A 21,534-nucleotide genomic window follows, 5' to 3' on the forward strand; every position below is an offset into this window, starting at 1 on the left:
AGTTATCATATGGTCAGAGCAAAGGCATTTGTCCTCTTCACCGTTTACCAGGTATCTACATGACTTTTAATGTTATATAAATATTAAAAATAATAGAAGGAATTGGAAAACAGAAATAGGTAACAGGACTCTCCTCCTTTAAGCAAGTTACCCAACTGCAACCCCTACAAAACGCTCAGTTGCCCTTTTACTACATCTGGTTCAAAGGCCACTAAAAATGGGATTCTTTGCACTGACATCAAAGGGCTCTGAATAGGGCTGTCTGTAACAGGAGGGGAGGCAAGATTAACTTCAGCTTTCTGGCTATAGAACCCAAGCAAAAAGTAACAAATAATAATCAGAAGATAAGGTTTTCTTGAGAACCTACTGATTTCAGCACATTTTTTCAAACATCGGCTACCATCTATTAAGTTGCTTGCCTTGTGAGAGTGATGCAGGGTGTGCTGTTACATACACAGTGTTTGCAGCTAATATAATCTTTCCTTTTAGTAACACTAAAGAACATTGTGATTAAGAAGGAAGCAAGAGAGTGGGAAAGAAGATACGAGTGGTTTACAAATGCAGTAAATAGATTGGTTGCCTTTACTTTGTATCATATCTGTATTGATCAGCCTTTCCTCTTGGCCTGCTGTGAAGCTTTAAGCATAGATATCAGTGCCAAAAAATTCTCCTCTGCAGCCGCAACCCTACCGTACCTTTTAAATACAGGCTTTATTATTAGTGTAAATATATCCCAGAAGGTTAGCTTTTTAAGTGGTTTCTCTCAGTAATCAACCTGATTTAAACACATCTGGAACTTCTTTATAACTCATAACTATTTTGTGTGGTCACCTGTATGATGAAGGTTAAATGCTGTGGAATTACTGCTTGGGTCTCTGATTGCTTCACAATCACATGAGTGTATTTATAAAGCAGGGATATAAGGGGCAGAGAAGTACTAAACAAAACTCAGATTACGTTCCTAATTGAAATGGCAGTCCAGGGTTTTCAAATATAAAATCTGGAGTCTGAGCTTACTTTTCTTAACATCATGTTTCAGCTGCTCCACATTCCAGGACTCCTTCAGCCTTGACCTCATCTCTAAGATGTATCTTCCCTTCAGTCAATTAGAAGTTCTCAAGTATACAATATTTAGGCCTGGCAACAGGGTAGATCTGCTGATTGTCTTCCTTAAGCTGCTTGGGTGGCCCTAAGAATGAGGAAGTGTCCTAGCGCGGGGAATCCCCATTGTCTCTCGAGGTATAGCTGGCTCTTACGGCACTGCTGCGCGGTTCCTGCGCAAGGGCAGGAAGGAGTATGCTGGAGGTGGGAAGATTAGAAGGTATAAAGAGAAGGATTAACTCCACGTATTTTGTCCAGGGCTCCCAAGATTTTTGCAAAGTACCCATCCACCCTAAAGATCTTGAAAAGAACAAGGAACCTACAAAGTTAAAGCAATTTTAATGGAAAAGCTGTAAAATAGAATGCATTGGATCTCTTGGCTTCCAATTTATGCCATCTACCTCAACAGCTGCTACTCTTTTTTCTTTAACCAAATGAAAATACAATCCTTAAATAGATATTCAAAACCATTTTGCATCACGTGTTAGTATCACTGACACTGATATCCAGACACCATTTATTACTACCCCAACTCAAAATGGACCCCGGATATTTAAAATTTATTTGTTGCTACTTGCTTAACCAGCATTCTTGTTTTGCGACTCCTATATTTATTAATGAAAAGATCTCAAGTCATTAGGTAATATGGGACACAAATGACTCAATAATCAATGTTTGCGAGAATCAGGCCCGCAATGTCCAGAGGTATTATTTCCTTTGATCAGAGTTTCTTTCTTCCTGCGGAGTCTATGTCTTATCTTCTTTTAAAGCTTACATGATGTCATTTGACCAAAACCTTGCCCTTCTTACTTTCTGAACCCTGATAACTAATTTCAGAATATATTTTATTACTACTTCTGTTGACACAGCACTGAGTATCAGTGCTGATATGGCCTCCCCTGGTGTTTCAGAGATTAAACAGCACATGGAAGAAAAAGCAGAGCAATGCAGAAGAGGCCTTCAAATTATCATTTAAAAATACGAGGCTAAATGAATTCACAAAACAACACATGACCTTTTTTGCCATAACAAACCTATACATATGATACAGTTATATGTTACTCATTTTCAACTTTCTCTTGCTATGATAAATTTACGTCTTCATTAACAGAAAAAAGTTGCAATGAAGAAAATGAAATAGATAAATCAGATCTTGGACTCATGGTTGTTACTTATCGCACCAGCAACATATAACCCGTACTTCCTACTCACTGCAGTGAAGAGTTCTGTTAAACAGTAACTGCACAATAAATTTCTATTTTTTTCCTTTTTCAGATAAGTTAAAATGCAATCATAAGCATTTGTCAAAACAAAGCCTGTATCCAACAGTGTCAGAGTACAGTGTCAAGAACTTCCTGATTTGAAGCAATTGATTTTTCTACTTATGTAAGACATGGAAATAGCTTCAAAAACATTATTTTCTCAAGAGATGTTTTGTCACAATATTTTTTTCAAAATAGCAGCAGCTATACAAGTGTGAAGCCTAACTGTAACTCTGCTGGCGCTTGGAGAGCATGACTTTAATACACACAAACCCACAATCCAGCAAAGCCAACTATATAAACATTCAGGTCACTGCAGTTACTCATCCTTAAAGGTAAGTAAGCGCTTGCTTTCCTAGATCAGGCATGAACTTCACTATAATGCTAAGCTCAGTGATTTACATGGGATCTGTTTCTCCCCCGCCGTATTGGTTATGAGCACATTAGTGACTGCAGTGAAACTATTTAAAATCAGCAGAACCAAAATCAACAAGGCGCTTCCTCGGTTCCGTTTCAGTACTTGAATGTTGTCAATACCTGGACAAACCACTTGCAGCGACGTCCTCGTGAAGTGCACTTACTGCACGGGGTACAAACCTTAGAAGACTACTGAAATCTTGTCTTTTCTAACTGGGTTTCGGAGATAGGGCATGATTCATGCATCTGACATTCCAATTCTATACTGCAAAGTCTCGTCATCTGCACAAACTGTGTGAAACAAAAGCAATTTAAGTTTCCAGAGAGCGCTGTGGTCTCAGCAAAACTTGAGAAAAAGGAACTTTCTAACTATTACCCCGACTTTGATGACCATCGTGCTTTAGCTGGGACTACGGTCAACTGAAGTTCCCCCACAAAACTCTCGATCTTTAGAAACTGACAAAAGGTGAGGTTTGACAAACTGACAAAACATGACATCTTAATGAGATTTTTTTTTTCTGAGTGTTGTTACTGAATAGTCCACCTCAGAAGCTGGAATCAGGGGCAGGGCTGGAGAAGAATGTGATGCAGTAGAGAACGGCGTTCCTCCTTCAGACGGCACAACCTGAGTGATCCTGCAACTAGTTTTCCACTCACAAAACAGATTTTAGTGAATGTGTCAAATCGGCATGGTACCTAAAAACAATTTTGCCTGCAGCTTTTTCTGTTGGTACTGAAACGTTAAGTAAAACATCGTGTTTTGATTTAAAATATCTGCAATTAAATTTGCTAACCTTTCTCCATGTGCTATCTACGACATACGTTTCCTATAACAGGACATATTACACAGACTACTGTAAGAGAAGATGTAGCCAATTCCCTTAACCCTTAAACCCTTACCTATTACCGCTTAATAGCTGATATTATGCTAGTAAACGGAGCCACATGCAGGAGAGTTTTGCTAGGTACAAGCGTCAGGTATTTCACACAATACGAAATGCCCTTTCACCTTAAAGTTTGCTCTCTAGGTAGGTTTGTCCACAAAGAGCTGTTCGTAACTAAGTGGGGAAAAAGCAAGCATCAATAAATTGGTGACTTAATATCACCTGGAAAATAACAGGCAGAGTCCTGGAAAAAAATAAAGCCCCGAACATTTCCCCAACCTGTAGCCCAGATCTGAGGCAAAATTTTGCATTTTTACGTCGCGAGCAACCCTCTGTCCTCCTGGAATTACACACAGAACAACCGGATCAGATCATTTAGAAGTGAGGAACTAAGACCAGCATTAGCAATAACAAAAGGGCTGCGCCTCCCGTCCCTGGGGAGGATGTGCTGCTTTATCCCTGCCTTTTACCTGCGCGGGGTGGGAAGCGGGGGCCGAGGGTGGGAGCGGGGGTGAGGGAGGCAGCAGCTGTCCGCGGGTGGGAGGCGTCTGCAGCTGGAAAACAGCAGCTCCGGTTTCTGATCAGATTTGGGGGTGGGGTGGGGGGTGTGTGTGGGAAAAGCCAAGCGATGGATCTTCCCTGCTCTTGACAACACTCACCCCTTCAGGACTAAGTCTGCACTAGAGGAAAATAACTGCGAGGGGAAACCACTAATCACACCTCCGTGCGGGAGCGAACGCCGGGGAGCAGCGAGTGCCGCCAGCCCCAGGATACTCCCTGCCTCCAACCTGAAGTGATTCCTCCTGGGTCGGTGCAGTCGCCCCTGCAGTTCACCTTTGCCTGCAGTTAACAAGCGTGCAATTTGGGTTTGATGGAGCTGGGTTTATTGTTCCTCTTTGGACTTACAATTACGTCGACTGCAGGTAACACGAATTTCTTTCTTTCTTTGCCATTTCCACGCATGCACACAAAGAAAGGCTGGGTTTTTTGGTGTGTATGTTTGGTTTGGTTTTGGTTTTTTTTTTTTTTTTTATTTCTTCTCCTTCCAAAAGGCTGTAAGCAATAGCCCACTCCGACGCGCGGTAAATAACGAGACGCCAAAGACATCATTTGGCCCCACGGAGGATTAAAACAAAAACACTCGCTAGCGATGCACCCCAAGCCTCGGGCTGCGCCCCACCACGCTGCAGTAAATATAAACATAGCAGTACAGCAGTGCTTTTTTAACGGCCCTGAAACTTTTCAGGGGCTGGTGGCGACGGGTCTCGTTGCAAAAGGGGCTGTGAGGCACTGGGGAAGGGAGTGCGGGGGGCGGGGGGGGATGCTGCCGGGCGGGGGGGCCCGGGCGCTGCGGTGGGTGGCCCAGGGGGGAGCTGAGCGCCGCTCTCGCCTTCCCGCCGTGCAGGGTCGGCGCTGCCCCGGCCCCGGCCCCGCTCCCTGCCGCTGGCGGCCGGCGGCGAGGCGCGCTCGGCGGCGCTGGGGCAGAAGGAGCGGGAGGAGAGCGAAGCGGCGGTGCCGGCCGGCGGCAGGGCCAAGGCGGACGGCGGGGGGCTGCGGCGCCGAGCCCGGCGCTGCACTTGCTACACCTACAAGGACAAGGAGTGCGTCTACTACTGCCACCTCGACATCATCTGGATCAACACCCCGGAGTGAGTGCGGGCGGCGGGGACGCGAAATGGCGGGCCGGGCTGCGAAGGGGGCCCCGCGACCCTCGCGGGCGGGTGGGGGGGGGCGGGAGGCGAGGGGGCGGTGTGGCGGCCTGGGCCGCGCCGCGGGGCGGTAACGGGCGGGGAGGGGGAGTGGGTTCCCTGCCCGCCCCCCCGGGGGACCCCCGAGGGACCCCCGAGGGCGAGCGCGGGCGGGGGCGCCGCGCACGGCGGAGCCGCCCCCCGCCGGGGTCAGGGAGGGGCGGGAGGTGCCGCCCTGCTCGCCAGGTAGCCCGGGCTCCGCCGGCGGGGCCTCCCGAGCCCCCGGGCGGCGCGGCGTGGCGCTCCCTCGCCGCCTTGACACCTGCCCGGCTTCGCGGGGCGGCCCGGCCGGCGGGACACGGGGGTGCCGGGGGGCCAGGGGCACCCCCGGGCGAACGGCCGCCGTCCCGCCCGCCCCAGTGCGGCGCGTTCCCGGTGCGCACCGGCGGGCACGCGGCGGGGCACGGCCGTGCGGGTGTTCCTGGCCCCGCGCAGCGTGTGCGGCCTGAGCAAAACTGGGGCACAATCACGGGGGGAAAGGTAGTTATTTTGCAGGAGAGACCTATTTCTAAAAAAAACCACTCATTGGGAAAGGAAAGGACACTGTGCGTGTGCAACGGCACGGTTTTTGATAAAAATTCATGTGGAAAAATTATTGGCATTGATAATTTTTGAAAACCTCACTATACCAGATTTAAGATGTTACAAAAGAACATCTTTTGCAATTATGGTTTATGGGAATGACAAACATAAGCTTTTGCATCAACTCATAACAAAAACAGTTTTTGAAAAACGCAACATTTCCCATGAATTGGAAATTCTGGGTTTCACACGGGTCGGTGGGGGGGAGCACGTATGCAGAAAAGCAGGGTCTGGTACGAACACCAGTTAATGAAATCATCCAGGAAGAGTGACGCATTGCCTACACCCTAAAGGTTAGAGGCCTCCTTTTCCTAGACCGTTGTATATATCCTGTCTCTCTGAGTAACTAAAACAATCTTAAGGATTTGTAAAGATTTTCATAGACTAGTAGGTTTCAGTCCTATAGCAACCACAGCAATCAGTTCATTAAAAAGTAATCAGGAGACCAGATGAATCTAAAACCAGATTTCTTTTGATGAACTTCAAGAATTAAAGATCTTGGGACTGCACAACTGTGAACTTCTACACACACCATCAAGGATTCCACTGACTACAGTTTGGGAACATTTGTACTGAGTTGGATCTGCCTTTGATTAAAAGCTTTGCAATTGATTCAGATTAAAATAACAAAAGGAATAGGAAAATAGAACGTAGCTGTAGAAGAGGTTGAGACAAATGGGGTTTAGGGCACTTAATTTGTAAATTCACATGTGTGTCCTGGCTAGAGGCCATGTCTGAGGACAAGTTTTTTGAACCTCTACCAACCTGTAAGTATCGTGTATTCATACAAGTCATTCAATTCTTTGAATTCCATACCTGCACTAATCCACCCCAGGATTATTTGGAATTATTTTAGCCAAATATTTATGACTCAGTATATTTAAGTCAGAGCTCACCACTGAAAATGGAATGACATTCCTTTTCCTCTACACACCAAATAAATAGAATTCTGTTAATTTACTCCCCCCCCTTTTCTTTTTTTCAGGATATCCTGAGAATTCTTTCCTATCTGAAGCTTTTGTGCAAACATCACTAAAGAAAGAACAAAAAATACAGAATAGAGATATATAACATTTTCATGATACCTATAGCATTAGCAATGAAGTACGTATAATAGTCCAAATATTAAACAGTTGGGGCTATAAGTCTCTGCTTTCTTAACTGAAGTTAGTTGTACATAAAATAACAGCAAATCTCTCAGATATGTAAAGTCTACCCGCACTGTCCAGTCTATAGGTTGGCCTGTGACGATTTGACCTGAGTTCGAGGAGATTTTGATTCTTATCACACGTAATTTTTATGCCATTTGACTGGACATTTCTACGCAAGTAACAGAACAAATGTATTCTATTTTAATATTCAATTTAAATATTAAATATTCACATAGAATGATATGTTTTTAGCTACTGTGCTCCAAAGACATGAACCTGCATAACCTAATAACACTGTTGGAACTAGGTTAACTAGATTGCTGGGGGCCCTCTCAGGTTGATAAACAGTGAGTGGATAATGATGGAAAATAGGGGAAGTAGCCCAGTAGGAACAGGATTTTCTGGAATCTGTAAATGCTCATTAGCACTGAGGAAAGTTGGGGAAAGGAGGCCCTCTCAAAGTTGGCTGGCTGCGGTGTCAAGAGTGGTGCACTTTGGCTGGAAGAGCCAGGTGTCTGAACCGGGCTGCCTTGCTCTCCTGCTCCTCCAGCTGTTTCTTGAGACTTCCCTGCTCTGAGCCAGGAAGGTGAGCAATGGAAGGAAAAGCTCTGTTTACAGGCCAGGCAGATGTACAAACCTCCCTCTAAGCTGAAAGAGCGCAGTCTCAATTTTCAAAAGTCCTAGGATTCTTCCTAGAAATGCTTCTATATGTGAGGGCAGAGGTAGTCACTGAAATAAGTACGTGTGGAGATACTAGATGTTTTGGACCATGATCAGTGCAACAGAAGCAGGCTTAAGATTTCATGTCACATGTCTGAATGAACAGGCACTAATTCTGGCCTGGTGTCCTACTTGGAACAGCATCTCAGTAAGTCAAAAGGTACTTCTGGATGTGAATGAGAGAAATCAGGCCTGCTTGTGCAATTTAATATCCCAAGAAAGTTACGCTAACTTCTTTTAAGTGGAAGTAACCCCTGGGTCTGTACAGACTGGCTGTTTGTAAATGGTGCTGTTACGTTGTTGTTGTACCATGTTGTTAAAGTATTTGTATTTCCAAAAAATTTGGCTCAAATGCAACTTTGAGGACCGTGCACTCGATGGAGGCCAGGATGGTGTTAAAGATTGGAGTTTTCCTGACATCTGTTGATTCTGATCTTTTTCCTGCTTAGGTACTTATCTTTTCTGTCGTTGTTTATTTCCTACATAAAACACTTGAATTGCTTTTTATTATTTTTTGCTTTCCGATTTCCCCTGATTTATGTCCTTCACTTTATCATTTCTTATTCCCATCACAAATTCCTTAATATTTTCTGTTTCCAGGTTACTCTCTCCTCCATACTTCAAAACCAAACTTTGCTTCTGCCTCTGGTTTCTTCCCTCTGCTTTTCCCAACTGAAGATGCTGTTAAGCATTGTTGTAATAGGTTCAAAACAAATCTTGGTCATGGCCTCTCCTCCTTGTCTGGAAAAGTGGTTAAAGTTCTTACTGAAACTGTTGGAGGCAGAGTGACGGCAGAGGGTCTATTCCTATTCTTGCTGAGAAACCACTTACATCAGCAGAGTGACAGTTGTTGAAGAGCACAAAATTGCAGGATATGCAGCCTCTGACTCTCTGCAGTTATTACCAATTAAATGAGAAATTACTTCTGCACACGTGGTTCAGTATTGCTTTATACTTGTCCATGAATCACTGCTGCTAGTCCAGACCACTAAGCGCACCGGTGTTATTTTGACATAGTGAATATTTTATGCTGGGAGCAGTGAGCCTTAAGTGGAAAAGAAGACAACCTAAATCAAGTCAGGTAAGTCAGAGTGATACAATTATGTGGCGTAGCCAAAGGTTGCATAACACAGATAATTTAAAGCTGGAAAATTGTTCTCCCTGATAAGATTGATTACTCAGGAATTAGTTTGCAAGGCTTTTTTTTTTTGCCTTGTCAAGTGATTAATTATGCTTATCTTGATCTATAGCTACAGATGTTTTAAAGAGGAAAGGACGAATTGTCTTTTAAAACAGTACCCACTGATGTAATACAGCCACAACTTGATGCTTAATGCTATAAGTTAAAGAAGAAGATAGAGGCAAGACTTCTTTTAGATCTACGCTTCTTCAAGGGTGTCCTGTATTTCAGTATGAGCTTGTGCTTCTGACAGCAAAATGCGGTTCAGTTAATGACATTAATATTGCTGTGTGAAGCTTTAGAGATGCCCAGAATGATTAGTAAAAGACGAAAAGGTGATAACTATAAGGAAGTGATACTATCACGAGGACGCAATATCAGGTACTCAAGCAGTTTTAATTCTGAAATAAAAGTATAAGAAGAATTTATGGCAATAATCCAGTTTCAGAGGAGAATTAGCATAGATCCACAATGGTGAAGTTATTTTCTCACTCAAACTAAGGACCAAAAATAATAATTTCTTGAAGCGTCTAAATTGAAGCAAAAGGTTTTTTTTCTCAATGACTTGTCTTATTTCAGTATTCGCTGTTATGCTCAAAAGAGGAGTAACTGAATGAAATTCTGTGACCATGTTGTAAAGACCAGCTTACATGATGATCTAAGAGTTTTGTCCACCAATTACATGAGTTTCTGAATCAGTAGTGTTGGATGGACAAAGCGAAAGGAAGGATTTGATCTAACATCTTTGTGTTGGCGTCTCTGATCCTCTGTAGTTACACATGTTCTGTTTCCTCAGTCGAAGGAAAAGGACGTGCACTGGCTTGTAGCCTGTTGTTTTGCTCTGCGCGGTGTATATTGGTAGAGGATATGGTGAGTGTTTCACGGCACATGGTTACATGGTGACACTACAAGGATTTGGTGTTTTGTCACTTCGATAAAGAAGAAATTCACTTCTGTAACATAAGCAGGTCAGATATTCCTAAGCGGCCGTCAAAATTTAGCACTAGGTTGACTCTAGATTGTTCCCCTGTAGAAATCTGGTTTCCTGACCTAATGTGACCACCTGCTGGGGTGAGAAAGGCCTTTCATACACTTTCATTTCTTTGGTCTTTCCTGAAACAGCTGACAAATGCGTCTGTTAGGGGTCCGGGACTTCTTAGAAGCAAAACAGACAAGAGCAGCTGATTCCACATACAATCAGCTCTCTAACAGTTACAAGTCAATGATCTTTGCTCACTCCTGGCTTAGGTCACCATCAGAAAGTCAACTCAGAACGGAACGACTTGTACCCTATCACCGCTTCACTCATAGTTTTGCTCATATATAGGAGGGAATGATGTCTTGGGATGCTGTTCCAAAAGAAAAGACTTAACCAATTGGAAGCTCTTGTTGTAACTGTATGCTCTGCTGGCTAACTTTTCCTTCATAACATATTTTTGTTACCCGCATCTCATTGATGATTGAATTTTGTGGGATGGAAGCCCACATAACAATTTAAAATGCTTTTCATCCTTATGGATATTAAGTAGTATTATAAAGTGTTACAGTTACCCTATTTTTTGAGAATTATCTTCGTCGTTATATAAGTATAGATGATGTCCCGTATATTACTAGAAATAAAAGTACACAGCTAAAGATCTCTTGTTCAGCAAAACAATTAAGCATTTGCTTATAATCTTAATAGATAAGACTGAAAATATCTGCTAGCCAAAGGCATGATGATGAAACGGTGGCTGCAAGCCAGGCAATTCAAATGAGGAAGCTGATCTCTTGGTTAAACAGTGCACATGGTTAACTATTAGAACCAAGTGCCAACAGGGAAGCGATGAATCTTCTGTTGCGTTGATTTTATTTTCCTGAATGAATTTTGCCCTGCGTTTTGCAGACTTTACTATCCGTGTATTCACTGAAATCGCCTTGTCTTACATGTGTGGATGCTATCAAGATTAGACTATGTGTGTGCACATAGACTATGTATGTCCTAATGTAGCCTGGACGTTGAAGGAGAAAGAAAAATCTTAACAAGCTAGTAACAACTAAAATAACTAAAGCTGTGGAATCTATGGTCATACTTACTGGTAGAAGAAATACCAAGTGTAAGGCAGATAATCTTCCTTATCTCCATCAATTCCTTCTAAGTTTTTTCATTTAGTTAACAAATTTTTGTGAAAACTTAAATGACAGATTGTAAACATCTCTAATCCTAAAAATCTGAGGATCCTTGGTGTTAAAAAGGTGCACAAATCTTCACATCAGATGGAGAGTAGTTCAAATAGATTTACTGAACATAGTAACAGGCTTCTGCTGTTATTGTTGTGTTTTCTCACGGACGTACTGATTCGATTTTTAGGCCTGTTATTAAAACATAGCTATTCTTAGATATCTAAATCATGTACCAACTTCACACTTCCAGTGTCTTACTCTGAAACGTGCACAGCTTGCTTGCCCTCCACACTCTAAAAGTAGACTATATCCTCTTAGTCTTCCTGTAGAGCTTATTTATAGTACTCACAGTACTGATGTTTTAACAGCAGTATTCTCGGAAAGACTTGAAATGATTTGGCTCTGCAGACTAAAATCCCCCGTCACCGCAGGAGCTGGCCCTGCCGAAGACGGGGTCAGGGACGAGACACGCTACTAACTAGTGCCTTGAAATTTCACTACTGCTGCTCATGTTGGTCTAATTCTAAGAATAAACAGTCTTGAGGGCTGTCAAACCACAGTCATTTTCATCAGTCTTAAATTTTAACACCATGTGTTTATTTCCCACTGGGTTTTTGTTTTGTTTTCAAACCAGCAGTGGATTTTGGAGTAGCTATACACACTGTGGGGAGCGGTAGAAGCATGCATTAGAGTGTGAGATTTTGTGTGCACTGGTATGGTGGCTTCAGAAGCCAGCAATATGTACTCTGAATTTTAGTGTGAAAAAGCTACTACTTGACACTTATTTTGATTCCTTTCATCTGTATTTTCCAGCTGCTCTGCCTTTTGGGATTTACCTCAGTGTAGAACCAGCCCACTTACCAATAAGACTCTCTGCCAGTCAGAGGAAGAAAAAGAAATTGTGGGAGTTTGGGCCTCACAGAGAAAAAATGCTGCACGTGATTTTGTTTATTTATTTAAACTAACAATCATATATCATGCCACAGAACGGGGAGCAGGTTAGGGGTGGTACAAGCTACTGAAGGATACGAGGACTGTTGTTTTGAGAGGTATTTCTGTGAAAGAAGGGCTCAGCTGATGAGGTCAGGTGAGCTCTACGCAGCCTCTCTGGGTATTTGGGGTGTTAATGGAACACCCCGCAACCCCCCACCCCCGCTTGTTTCCTGTTTCTTACCTCAAGACATGTTGCCCAGCTTTTCACTCAACAGCTCAGAGATTTCTCTGATTGTATTTGAAACAGAAAATACGTAACAGCCTTTTGACAGCTGCAGGAGGAGGATGACTAGGGATAAAAAGCCTTTGGATTCTCTCACAATACTTCACTCAGGTACCACAAAGTCCCAGTAGGAGGGAAATCAAAGAAGTCATGTGGTCAGTGAAAGTGGATGATGAAGCAGGCATGCGCAATCCTTAGCTTATTACCAAAGTTAGCTATAAGTAATTAACTAGTTACTTAACAAGTGTTACTTAAAGAATAAGACAAAAAAGAAAGTGAAGGTTAAACCAAATCCAGCAAGGTCATGGAGGTACACCTTTTTGGGTAACAGTAGCCTGTTTGGTATGTGGGAACGCTGACTACTGCTAGATTGAGAATGTGGAAAATAAAGGTGTGGCTATAAAGGATAAAAGTTTGTTTCGTCTGAAAACAATTTTAACTGCACAAAGCTACTCAGAAAAAGTACAGCTTCTGTGAATGGAGGATGTGGTTAGAATGAAAGAAGACCAACAAGTATGGCACTTTGAAGAAGAAGAGATAATAGAGGAGGTACACCTATTGGGAACTACTCTGTCAAAAACTATACCTGTTACAGAATGAGTTGGAGCCAGCTTTCAGAGCAGCCAATGATCTCTTCATCCACAGAGCTGCACAGCATTACTGCAGTAGCTTTGTATTAAAGCATACACAGAAATATCTGTTATTTCCCCCAAGCATCTTTCATTCTGGAGACATTTTGTTTCACTTGGAGGATGTTAGATTTTGCTTTCTTTCCACATTCTTTATTCTCAGTGGTCCTTACAGGGATCTCATACATTTTAAGATTGTCTGAAAATACTGGAGACTCCTGGGAGCCTTGCTGGCCTGGATGCATGCCAGAAAATATATTGCTGAATACTGAAATCACAGCATCTGAGATGACTGCTGCAACCCCCTCATCCCTTTGTTTTGGCTGAAACTCTCAAGTGCCCTGGAGGTATCTACTGTGTTTAAGTGGCTGGGAAAGTAGAAAGTAATAGCAGCTCATAGGTCAATTATAACATAGCATGAGAAACTCAGCCACATGTTGTAAAAATTAAACCAATTGGATTTGTCTGCCTGAATTCTGATAATTTACTGTGGTACAAATGAAGGAGAGCAGGGCTTAGGCAAACCGTGCTACCCAATCAGACTTGAAGGTAGTAGTCATTCACTGGGTGTTTTTTTTCTGTGGGAAATTCTTACTGATATCACTGGTTCAGAATGGCTGTTTCACTGTTACTCAGTACTTCTTGTCGTTTTCAGCAAACAAATGCCTATCTCTGTTAATTTAATGGCAAAAACTTGCTTCAAGAGCTAGCTGACTTTTAGGGGGAGAGTTTTACAAATGTGTTTTGTGGACACAAAGTACAGAAATAATCCAGGTTATTTCGGCATCTGAGAATCCAATCCACAGATCTATGCTTTTTTTTTATTTTAAAATTCTAGGAGGAACATTGGCTGACCTGAAGATTGCTGTGTGTTCTTTCCATTGCAGAAATCAAAAGATTGTTTCAAATGACAAGAGCACACTGTGCTTTGATTAGCTTTGTGCTGCTCTATATTATACATGGAATTATAATAGATAACAGATCCATTGCACTGACTAATCATAATTTCACTATATGGAATAATTCCAGGTACTGGAGAGTTGTGTTAGCATCTTTTTTTTTTTTTTTTGCATACAGAATACTGAACAAATGGCTTATGCTGAAGCAGAAACTATTTCCTTAAACTCATACCCTCTGTAATTTAGAAAGTGCTTTAAAACTGAGCATTCAGCCTTTATGCACCTGTTCCCCAGCTGCATAATCATACTAGTAACTGAACTCTAAAAAAGAGGGTCAATTCCATGTAAGTCTCAGGTTTGTATGTTGCCACACAGATTCCAGTTGAAAGTAGTACCTTGGAAAGGCTGATCCAGAATTGCATAGGTTTGCTTGTTCTCCGCTTTGCAGGGAAGAAGGGCGTAAAGGACACACTGTACATATTAGCTGTTAAATATATGGAAACCCATTTCACTGCTTCAGGAGGATTTTGTTCTCCTGAAGGAAGAAATGATGCATACTGAGTTAAAGGTCAGAAATTCAAAATTTCTTGTGAAATATAAACAATAAAAAAATTTGAAAAAAATCTGTGGATTTTGCATAGAAACTTCTGGAAAGTTTGTAAATGGCTCTTAGCCAGTACTTTGACCAGAGATTTGGTCATAACCATAAGGAACACAGTGTAAGGCAACTGGTTGTTCAGGATCCCCAGAAGCCTAGCAGATAGCTAGCCAACAAATCTGCCTCTGCCTCGTTCAGCTCTTCCTCATCTTCACTGTAGAGACACAAACTGCCTTATGTATACTAAAATTATAGCATGCTTTGATTAAAGAAAACAGATGCCTCACCTAAAATGGAAAGCAGACTTCTTAGCAACACAAATGCTTGGTGACAGTTACATGTTGGAAATAATTCCTACTCAGCATGTAGAAATTGTGATTCCACTTGCCGCCCTTTGAACCTGAGCATTGCAGCACCATAAAAAAAATAGTAATAAATAATAAAAAGCGGCATTTGTTAATCACCTGTAACAATCTAAGATTAAGCATGCTGCTAGGCAAATGGTGATACTTGTTCAACTGAATCGCTTTGGCATCTCCTTTCACTTCTGAAGTGCTGAGAAAGAGGCATGAACTAACTTGAAATACTAACATTTTCAGTAGCTGGAATGATAACCATACACACTCTAACATTTGTTTAAATGTTGTGATTTACGAGTTGCATTAGAGCAACTTGCCAGGCGATAAACATCTGCTGTATTTTTTAGCTCTTTCTGAATGCTGTTGGAAAGACTCTGGGTTCCTATTGAAGTTTATCTGGTTTGGGTTTGAATTTTTGGATTAGAAATCAAAAGCAGGCATATTGGGAGAATTATTATATTTCTACCTCTGATTGGCGAATCTGCACATTAGCTTACGTAAAACTTTTTGCCTGGGCATTCTAGTTAAAATTCTCACCCTTGAAAATGTCATTGCATTGGCATGTATTTCTGGATCACTGAGAAGGAGGTGGTCTTGAATAAATTTTCCAAACTATGAAGCATACTCTTATAAGCATTATAACTTTTGTAGACCATAAGGCAGTTCATTAGAAAGATCAGAAACAGCATCTAAATTATCAGTTTTCTCCTTTATTTAGGGCTGTGATTCATGGTTCTTATCACTTGTAATTATAACATGTTCTCCATCCCTGTCTGTTTACTGGAATTTACTGTCTCTTAGGAAAGACAGCAGACTGGTAATGGGCCTGTTCCTCAATCACAGTAGTTCACATACTGATGTATTAAGAAAAAATGGAAGTTGGTGACGATTCTAGGTAGTCCATTAATTTGCAAACTGGAGCAACTAAGGAATAAAACACGTGCTGCCCTTCTCCCTCTCTGGCAATTCAGGCAGAACCTCTGACACGGGACAAACCGCAGCTCAGTCCCACAGATATTCTGATTTAGACAGAGTAAGAAAAATTATTATTGTATTTTGGAAAAGTGGACTTTTTAACAAGGAACCACTTTAAATAACGAAAATAACATACGGCAGTGTTTTATATCTTGTTAGGACAATGTGGGATGACATCTGCAAAAGCTGTAGAAAGCTGCTTTATTCCCTGGCAAGCTATCTGCCATGAAATAGGGATTTCATGTTTGGCTAGACCAAACAAAAATCATCTTTTCATTTCAGTCTAAATCTGAGCAGGAAGTTGAGTAACAGAATTTTACAAGACAGTTTTCATAGAAGGTTCACAATTCCTAAAAATAAAGGAACTTCCTCCTGTTCCTGTCTCTAAATACAAGCCATTGCTTCATAAATAACGTAACCATATCAAGAAGTATAACCATACAGTAATTATTTACATCAGAAATTGCCAAACATTAGCCATTTATCATTCATTACTCTAAAGTAGATGGCAGTATAGAATTATTAATACTCTTCAATTATAAAACGGGACTCACCCCTAACCCTGAAGACAACAAAAAGCTTTTTAAATGACTGAGAACGGGGGCCAAAATCAAGTCCTAAAGTCTTTTAAGACTAATATGCATATTCTTGGTCTCTCCCATTGTCTGGGCGTAGCCATAGAACAAAGTAAGTAGTGAAAATATCCAAGTTTCTGCATTTAGGTGAGGCAGACCCGCGTCTGCTGGAGAAAGACCATCTCATGGTCTCTGACACACAGAAATGCTGCTCTTGATTTTCTTTCAGTATGATTTTATGATAAATCTGTATATGGTAGGTGTGCTCTGGTTCAGGCTGTGAAAGATGAGATGTGCTGTTAGAAGCTCAAATGTACTATAAGTGCAGAGGTTTAAATAAATGCTTCGCATCAACCGTACTGATGTTACATCAAAAATTATTGCAGCGATGAGGAAAAGAGTGTTTCTGAACCTTTCAGCCCACTGTGAGCACAGGGAAAACGGAAATTTTGCAGCTTTCCAATCAATAGCTTAATGGTATTTTTATGAAAGCAAATTAAAGCATTACAACTGTGTGAAGTTAGTGGTTCACAGAATCCCAGAATGGCAGGGGATGGAAGGGACCCCTGGAGATCATCCCATCCCACCCCCTGCTTGAGCAGGCACCCCCAGAGCAGGGGCACAGGGCCGCGTCCAGGCGGGGGGTGAATGTCTCCAGGGAAGGGACCCCACAGCCTCTCTGGGCAGCCTGTGCCCCTGCTTGGGCACCCGCACAGGGAAGGGGTTTTCCTCATATTGAGGTGGAACTTCCCGTGTTCCAACTTGTGCCCGTTGCCCCTTGGCCTGGCGTTGGGCACCACTGAAAAGAGCCCAGTCCCATCATCCTGACACCCACCCTTCAGATATTTATAAGCATTGATGAGCTCCCCCCTCAGCCTTTTCCTCTCCAGGCTGAACAAGCCCAGGTCTCTCAGCCTTTCCTCACAAGGGAGATGCTCCAGTCCCCTGATCATCTCGGTAGCTCTCCGCTGGAGATGCTCAAGCAGTTCCCTGTCCTTCTTGAACTGGGGGGCCCAGAACTGGCCGCAGCCCTCCAGGTGTGGCCTCACTGGGGCAGAGCAGAGGGGGAGGAGAACCTCCCTCACCCTGCTGGCCACACTCCTTGTTATGCAGCCCAGGACACCGTTGGCCGCCTTGCCCTCAAGGGCCCGGTGCTGGCTCAGGGTCACCTCGCTGCCCACCAGCACCCCCAGGGCCTTCTCAGCAGATAATCAGTTCCAGGCTGATTATCTGGGCTTTGTTCTGTAATCTTGTAACTCTTCTAGATCTATTCTTACTTCTTCTCCCCTGCTTCCCCCCCCACCCCTCCTCTTTCTCGATATTGAACATGATATTCTTTTCAGATTTTTAGTGTTTGCATAGTTGTGGGTTGCATAGCCCATCCCTTAAGCACACAGAAACTTTTATGGGTTTCCAGCAGTTCCATATGGCGTACACTTGCTATTGAGAGTCTGTAACAGCTTATAGGAGAATAATTTATGGCATCAGTCTAAACTATCCAACACGTTTTGGGGATGTTAGCAGGCAGTGATGAAGCATGTGCTTTACTGATAATAAAATTGACTATAACCTGTTCAAGAACCCATTAAAGCATGCCAAGCTGCAAGGAAATAAAGAGAACTACCTCTTAGTATTCCTTGGTGTGCTGCGGTACAGTGTGTGTTGTCGTGTAGAAAAGTACTAGCAGATACATGAGGAAGATTATCTACCTGTTTCTCACATTTATAACTTAATGGGTCCTGTTCCAAACATGATGCAGCAAATGGATCATGGTGGCAGTTTTCTCCATTTCTCAATGATAAAATTAAGGGCAAACCAGGCTCTGAATCATGAAGATGACGAACACCGACGTGATGTTACGTATCTGTTGGAAATCAGCACAGCTCCTTTGTCACTTCACACCAGCTATGGCACCGACCATGACAGATTTTGTGCATTTGTGGAGGGTAACCAGCTCAATAAAGGAATAAGTAGTAAAATAAGCAATAACCTGGGGATATACTTGTATCAGCTGTTAGGTAATAAAATTTTTTTAGATAGCCAGTGTAGCTGCCAATTAATTCTGCCCATTAAGCTGATTGTCTGCTACTTTATAACTTCATGAAAGCCTGAGCTGATTGAAGAGAAGTCACGATGTCATAGGGAGACGGCCTTACATAAGCATAGGGTTTCATTATTGTGCTGCTATTTATTGATTTGCATCAATAAAGCTGTTTTCTACAGAAAAAGTATGGATTAACATTTTAATTGGCTCCTAAAATATCCAATATTTGTGATTCTCACAACAGGAGGACTGTGCCGTATGGGCTGTCTAACTACAGAGGCAGTTTTAGAGGCAAAAGGTCTACAGGGCAAATTCAAAGTACTTCGCAGTCTTCATTTCGGTGTTCTTGTTTGGATGCTCACGACAAACAGTGTATGCAGTTTTGCAGAAGAATGCAAGACAGAAGGTAGGTATCTTTTCTTAATACTGCAAACTATCTACATGATTTGACTATTTCATGGAGATAAATTAATCAAGTTGCATATATCAAATGAAACCAAGTAAGAAATATATTGATTTTAAATAAAATTCTCATCTCCAGTTGTGGTGGATTAACCCTGGCCAGCAGCCAAGCACTTACACAGCAGCTTATTCACTTCCTCCTTATGTGGGAGGGGGGAATGAATAGGAAGAACAAAAGCGAGAACACTCATGTGTCACAGTCAAGAGTTTAATAGGTGAAGGAAAGAGGCCAGACCCAGTGCTGTACTGCTCTGAGTTTCTTTTAGCTGTTTCTTTTTATGATGTGGTATTTTTAAAACAGCAGATCTCCTGTCCAGTTAGGGGCGTGCTTAATATTGCACTGTTTTAGAATGCTTTTAAGTTTTATGTAGTCTAATGAAGGGTAGGACATTGTCATTTTATGGCTGGCTCTGTAAGGGTAATTGATCACAGTGACAAATTGAAAAATCTCTCTTCCCCAGATACGACGGACCAATGAAAAAGACAGAAGAGAAAGACCAATGCAGGGAAGAGGAACACACTTTCCTTCAGTAGCAGACAGAGCTCAGAGGATTCCAAACAGTCAGGTATGCTACAGATGTTTAACACTGAAAAAAAGAAAAATTACTTTTCCATAAAGTTTCTTTGTATTTACAGAACTCTAAATTCTTTCAACTAAATATTATCACTTCTTACTAAATAAGAGTAGAATTTGGCCCATGAGTTGTTTGGTTTAATTTATTTTGAAAAATAACCTTTAGTATACACAGAACTACTACAACCTTTCTCATGCTGATATAGCTCCTTCAAGAGTTGGATTCTTTGGCTATGAGCCAATACATAGTTTAGCAACACTACCCCCTTTTTTCTTTCTTTTTTTTTTTTTCCAGGGCATGGGCTGTTCCTGTCTATCATGTCTTTACTCATTTAGTACTGCAACAACCTAAGCTACATGTCCCAGTGCAGTGCCTTAGTAAAACTTAAATTGTCAAGGTAAAGAAACAGAACAAACTTCATGGAAAAGGCATTTGGAGGGAAAAGTAAATCTACTTCAGATGTCAGACACCAGACATTACTGTGAGCTAGTAGCCAGTTTCAAAAAGTTCCAGTTCCTAATCTACCCTTAATACTATTGCTACATACAAAATGCAAAACAATGGCAGGATAAGCAAATACTTGTAGTTCTGGATAATATAAAGTGCCATTAGAACTAGAAAAGTCTAAAAAACAAAAGAAAGTCACACCATTCCCCAAAATCTCTTGCTATGAAGGTGAGCACTTGGATTAGAAGTCCTCAAGTTGCAATTGCTGTCATTATTTGATCAGAGCTAATTAGGCAACCGGGTAGCATTCACTCTGTGTACACATAATCAAGGAGATGAACCATAGTTCTATCAGGTAATAGGGAGTTAGTTCTGAATAATTAAACAGTTGTTTGGTTTTTTTGTTTGTTTGTTTTTGTTTTTTTTAAAGCTTTAACGTTTATTTGCTGAAGCTCAGAAGCAAGAACTTAAACTCTTCCTTTAGATGGACAAACTTGATGCTTCAGTCTGATGCCAGTGGAGAATTCAGCAACATGCAACACTTTCATTTCAACAGCGCCACGTGGAGGGCATGTGAACCTGTATGAAGCAGCTTTCTCCCATGCTCCCCTCGCGAGAGTCTCAGTAAAGGATAATCTTAATCACGTAACCTGCCAGGGAATGTATCACTATTGAAGAGAAGTTCAAAGGCAGATCCAAACTTCAGCACCACGAAGTTTCAGGAAACATTTTTCTATGTGATTTGAGAAAGTACGGTAGAAACATACTGTTCCAATTACTGCTTGCAATATGTCCGGAGAATACATCCACAGCTTCATGCAAGCAACTGTAGTTGGAATGCGATGAGTTAGAGAGAGATCGCCTATACATGAGTTCTCATTAAGAATAAACAGATACAAAATATTTCTCTTGTTAATGTATGCAAGCCTGAATCATCATATTGTAACTTTGTGGCAGATGTTTAAATGACAGTTTCTATGCAGAATAAATATGAATGGCTAATATAAACATTATTATAAACTATAGCAAGTTAAGAATATACACTGAGTATTAAATAGATTACCTAATTTAAGCACAAATTATTCCTGCACTTCAAAGTTCCATTCAAAAATATTTACAGTGATTGTTTAAGGATGCACTGTAGTTTATGAACAGAACTCCAATTATTCATCCCAAAGAATTTCCTAAAGATGAAAGGGTAGGACTGTGGAATTTCAAATGAAACTTCAGAGAATCAGAGTCACTTGCTGTACTAGACTCTTTGCTACTCTAAGCCCCTACATAGGTTATCATCCACAGTACATACACTCGCCTTTGCTAGTAGTATAAATCACATTTTTATCTTTTAATTGAAACATCATCACTTGGCGATAAGGATTATATCCAGCCCTGGACGTTTTTCAGTGTAAATTATTTCTTCAGAAATTATGGACTTGTTCTGATAGGAGGACATAAGAATACGCTAGGGAAAAAAAAAAAAAAGTAACTTTTGAAAACCTGTTCTGTATTATTTAAAAAGAAAAAATTCCCCAACTTGTGACATTATA

General features: G+C 41.6%; 1 protein-coding gene across 1 annotated transcript; it reads left to right on the forward strand.

Annotated features, from left to right (window-relative positions):
* Nucleotides 1–4,252: 4,252 nt before the first annotated feature.
* Nucleotides 4,253–20,524, forward strand: EDN3 (endothelin 3). The gene is made up of 5 exons (XM_064465327.1): nt 4,253–4,587; nt 5,070–5,313; nt 18,748–18,909; nt 19,427–19,531; nt 20,418–20,524. The coding sequence occupies exons 1-4, from the start codon at nt 4,536–4,538 to the stop codon at nt 19,497–19,499; spliced, it is 531 nt and encodes a 176-aa protein (XP_064321397.1). The 5' UTR covers nt 4,253–4,535; the 3' UTR covers nt 19,500–19,531; nt 20,418–20,524.
* The last annotated feature ends 1,010 nt before the right edge of the window (nt 20,525–21,534 follow it).

This window comes from Phalacrocorax carbo, chromosome 14 (genome assembly GCF_963921805.1).
Source record: "Phalacrocorax carbo chromosome 14, bPhaCar2.1, whole genome shotgun sequence".
NCBI lineage: Eukaryota > Metazoa > Chordata > Aves > Suliformes > Phalacrocoracidae > Phalacrocorax > Phalacrocorax carbo.

What these genes read in the sequence shown, in the direction of transcription:
- EDN3 (XM_064465327.1), top strand. Translation starts at nt 4,536, where the DNA reads ATGGAGCTGGGTTTATTGTTCCTCTTTGGACTTACAATTACGTCGACT. An exon ending in TACAATTACGTCGACTGCAG is followed by an intron (nt 4,588 to 5,069) that starts GTAACACGAATT and finishes CCCGCCGTGCAG; the next exon opens with GGTCGGCGCTGCCCCGGCCC. An exon ending in ATCTGGATCAACACCCCGGA is followed by an intron (nt 5,314 to 18,747) that starts GTGAGTGCGGGC and finishes TTCTCACAACAG; the next exon opens with GAGGACTGTGCCGTATGGGC.